Source organism: Pygocentrus nattereri, chromosome 18 (assembly GCF_015220715.1).
Source record: "Pygocentrus nattereri isolate fPygNat1 chromosome 18, fPygNat1.pri, whole genome shotgun sequence".
In the NCBI taxonomy this organism is placed as follows: domain Eukaryota; kingdom Metazoa; phylum Chordata; class Actinopteri; order Characiformes; family Serrasalmidae; genus Pygocentrus; species Pygocentrus nattereri.
In genome coordinates, this window is record NC_051228.1 from 12,042,310 (window position 1) to 12,046,018 (window position 3,709).

General features: G+C 33.9%; 1 protein-coding gene across 1 annotated transcript; it reads right to left on the minus strand.

The window, feature by feature from the left end:
- Positions 1–1,281: 1,281 nt before the first annotated feature.
- LOC108439229 (olfactory receptor 1-like) lies at positions 1,282–2,274 on the minus strand. Its single transcript, XM_017717499.2, has one exon. It carries the CDS (start codon positions 2,272–2,274, stop codon positions 1,282–1,284), a length of 993 nt encoding a protein of 330 aa, XP_017572988.1.
- Positions 2,275–3,709: the final 1,435 nt, after the last annotated feature.

Genomic DNA, 3,709 nt, shown 5'->3' on the forward strand with positions numbered 1-3,709 from the left:
GCAAATTAAGCAGTAAAGAGTGTTTTTAGCCTGTTTTGTTCATGTTTACCAGGACACAATATATATTTGAGGGTTTTTTTTTCACTGTTTCATAGCCGTTATTAATATAAAACATTTTGAAGAGGTGTAACTTAGGAATTTGTATAAAATATTTTATTGTTTACTTTCTGTATCATTAACATTATGCTACATTTAAAAACATATTTTATTTAAAGTTACATTTGTAAAAGAGATTTTGGTCACAGGTGTTATTGGGACTACATTTACATAGTATTTTGTAACTTTTCATAGGTCAAGGCTCATCAGAAAGAAAGCACTTCTCAAGGCATAAGAAAGTCCATACTTGCTACTTATATTTAATGAATTTATTAATAATTTTGTTTAACAGGCACCACATTACTTCTATATGTCACTGGTGTTATCTGCTTTAATGGCTGGATAATTAAAATCACCATATATCATTTTTATTACTGATTTTAAATAGTTGCACAAGGTCACCTGACCACCAATTTACAATTTACAAGAGCCAATTTACAAAATACTCAATTTTAACCAGAATGCAACTGATATCACAATCCCTGTGGTTTGATCACTATTAATATAATACCAGTGACATGTAGTGACAACAGTGGCTAATGTTAATGTCATGTATGATCAGAACACTAGTAAAAAAAACAGAAAATATAGAAATAAGATATTTATCAATATTTAAGTCTTTGATTGCTTATTTAATCACTTTGCTACCCTGGCTAGGTCAGCCAAACTGAGTACAATAGAGAGGCAGGCAAAAAAAATAGACAAAAAAAAAAGAAACATACCCTCTTCAGTCCTGAGACTGGACAGTTTAAAAAGAAATAATGTTTTGTTTCGAAACTGCCTGCTAAATAACATAATACCATAACTATGTTTTGCTGTTTAGCTCACAAAAAAAGTTTCTGAACTCTTGGAACCCCTTTCTTCAGTAAATGCAGTAAGATTAAATGTAAATTAAAAAGATGTAGGCAAAATGAATGTAGACTAAATGAAAAGAATGTCTCAGTAAGGGGTAACACCAGTGACAAATTACCTATTACTCTGCATTTTATAATATAATATAATTATAATATAAAAAAAGAAGAAATATACATATAAATATATCTTGTTGCTGTCGGAACAAAATCACCAAATTGTTAACACTTTACAAGAGAAAGAAAAAACCTACTTACTTTTAATGTAAGTCAAAGCAACCTCATTTTTTTAGGCCGTTTCTTTTTTTTTTTTATTTTATCTGTATATGTCAGTTTATTTCTTTGCAATGCTTTTCACAGAATCTTCCATGTCAAATTTTACCTTGATTTGTTTGAAGAGTACTTTAATAGACTGCAATACCTCCTCTGTCTTCAAAGTATATATAATGGGATTTAACATAGGTGGTATTGCTTGTGCTAGAACTGAGTTTAGTATTCTCATATTTATCTGTACAGATGTTGTAAGAGTCAACATATAAATGCTAAAGATTGGTACATAAAACATGGCCACTAATATGAGGTGTGAAGTGCAAGTTTTCATAGCTTTCATTCGATCAACACCATGTGAGATCTTAAGCAATGCAATACCAATACAAACATATGAGATAGCTATTAGTCCCAATGGAATGCAAAGAACTAAAACAATATAGGTATCGGCTATCATGTAATTAGATGTATTATCATTACAAGATAGTTTGACGACAGGGCCATGGTCACAGAAATAACTGCCAACTGTTGTAGTTTCACAGAAGGACAATCTTGTAACCAGAGATACAAGGATAGTAGTGATTAATACAGAGAAAAGCCACATAACACCAATGATCAGAGTCATTGTAGTTTTGGTGACAATAGCATGATACATCAAAGGAAAGCATATAGCAATGACTCTGTCAAAGCTCAAAGCAAGCAAAGTAAAAGACTGCTGGCTTATAAAAAGAAAAACAAAAAACATGCTTGTTAGACAGTTTTCATAAGATATATACTGGTTCTCAAGCAGAAACATGTCTGCATACTTTGGAATAAGAGCAGAGTTTCCACACAGGTCAGACAAAGCCAAGTTGAAGACAGCTATATACTTAGCTGTGTGCAGACTACGTGCCAGATATATAGTACCCATTATAAAAGAATTCCCTAAAACAGTTACAACGTACACAAAGCACAAAAACATATAGTAATACTTTGAATGTGGCATGTTGTACAATCCACTGATGTAAAATGTGGAGGGACGAATGAATGTTGCATTCTCGAAGGGCACCATGGTACTCATGTCAGGAGACTGATTTTAAAGTAAATGTAAGAAAAGATAGTTACAGAGGCTTCAGTTAATCAAACTATAAATCATTAAACCATAACTGCAAATAAAATAATTGATTGATTTGATTTACTTTGTATGTTACAAATGAAAGAGAATTTGTAACATACAAAGTAAATCAAAAGCAAATGACAGCTTATGTAACACCAACTCAAATGAAACAATACTGCAGGATATTAAAAACTGATCTGCAGTAGTTTCATACAATACCTTCTGCAGCAGCACAAAATTGTTGAGAGTGAAATTGCAAGAGAGATCAAACATATTTATAACTGATGTTTATCATCCTGAAAAACACACCTCCAAAAAAAAAACCACAAATCCCCATAGACAATGTTCTGTAGAATACCTTTGTGGTAAAATAAAAAGTGCAATAATGTTGTGAATTTAAAAATGTGTGTGCTTGTGTGGGAGAGAGAGTGTGCATTGTTGTTTGAATATGTAGCTTATTTTCTGCTCTAGCCTCATTTTGTTTTTGTTATGTCTGCTTAGGCATGGTAGAAATATGTTTCTTTTCATTTCTTTGACATCATCCATAGTCCACCTGGTTCCTTGCTAGGGACAGATCAGCCTAGTTTACTCCCAGTGTAGTCCTATCCTGTCCAACGTCCTGTCAATATGTGTCTTACAGATCCACTTGTTAACTTGCAACATTTGAAGACTATTTGTGCTGTTTGCCTATGCTTTTATTAAGTGATACTTTTTTGATCCCACAACCGGGGAAATTCCACCTCCGCATTTAACCCATCCGTCAAGTGAAACACCACAAACACACTAGTGAACACACACACTAGGGGGCAGTGAGCACACTCGCCCGGAGCAGTGGGCAGCCCTATCCACGGCGCCCGACGAGCAGTTGGGGTTTAGATGTCTTGCTCAAGGACACCTCAGTCATGGACTGTCGGTCCTGGGGATCGAACCGGCAACCTGCCGGTCACAGGGCCAGATCCCTAACCAGCCCACAACTGCCCCAAATTATTCATTGTTGTTAAATCCAGTGATTATCTGTGATACATATTGGTCTCCATTCCCCATTTTATTGATTTTATATTGGGTTTCTAAACACTTTCCTGGTACACCCAAATGTCAACATCATGAATGTGAAAATTGACCAAACATCCTGCCCTTGTCAAAAAAACACTTCTATTCATAATTTCACCATTACAGCTACTTTTTTTACATACTGCCCGATTTCCAAAAAAGTTAAGATGCTGTGCATAATGTAAATGCAATGCAAACAAAATCATTTTAACCCTATATTTAATTGAAAATAGTACAAAGATATCATATCAAATGTTGAATCTGTTTTTAACCATATATGCCCATTTTGAATTTATTGCCAGAAACACATTCCAAAAAATTTGGATGGGCACAACAAAAGGCTGATAAA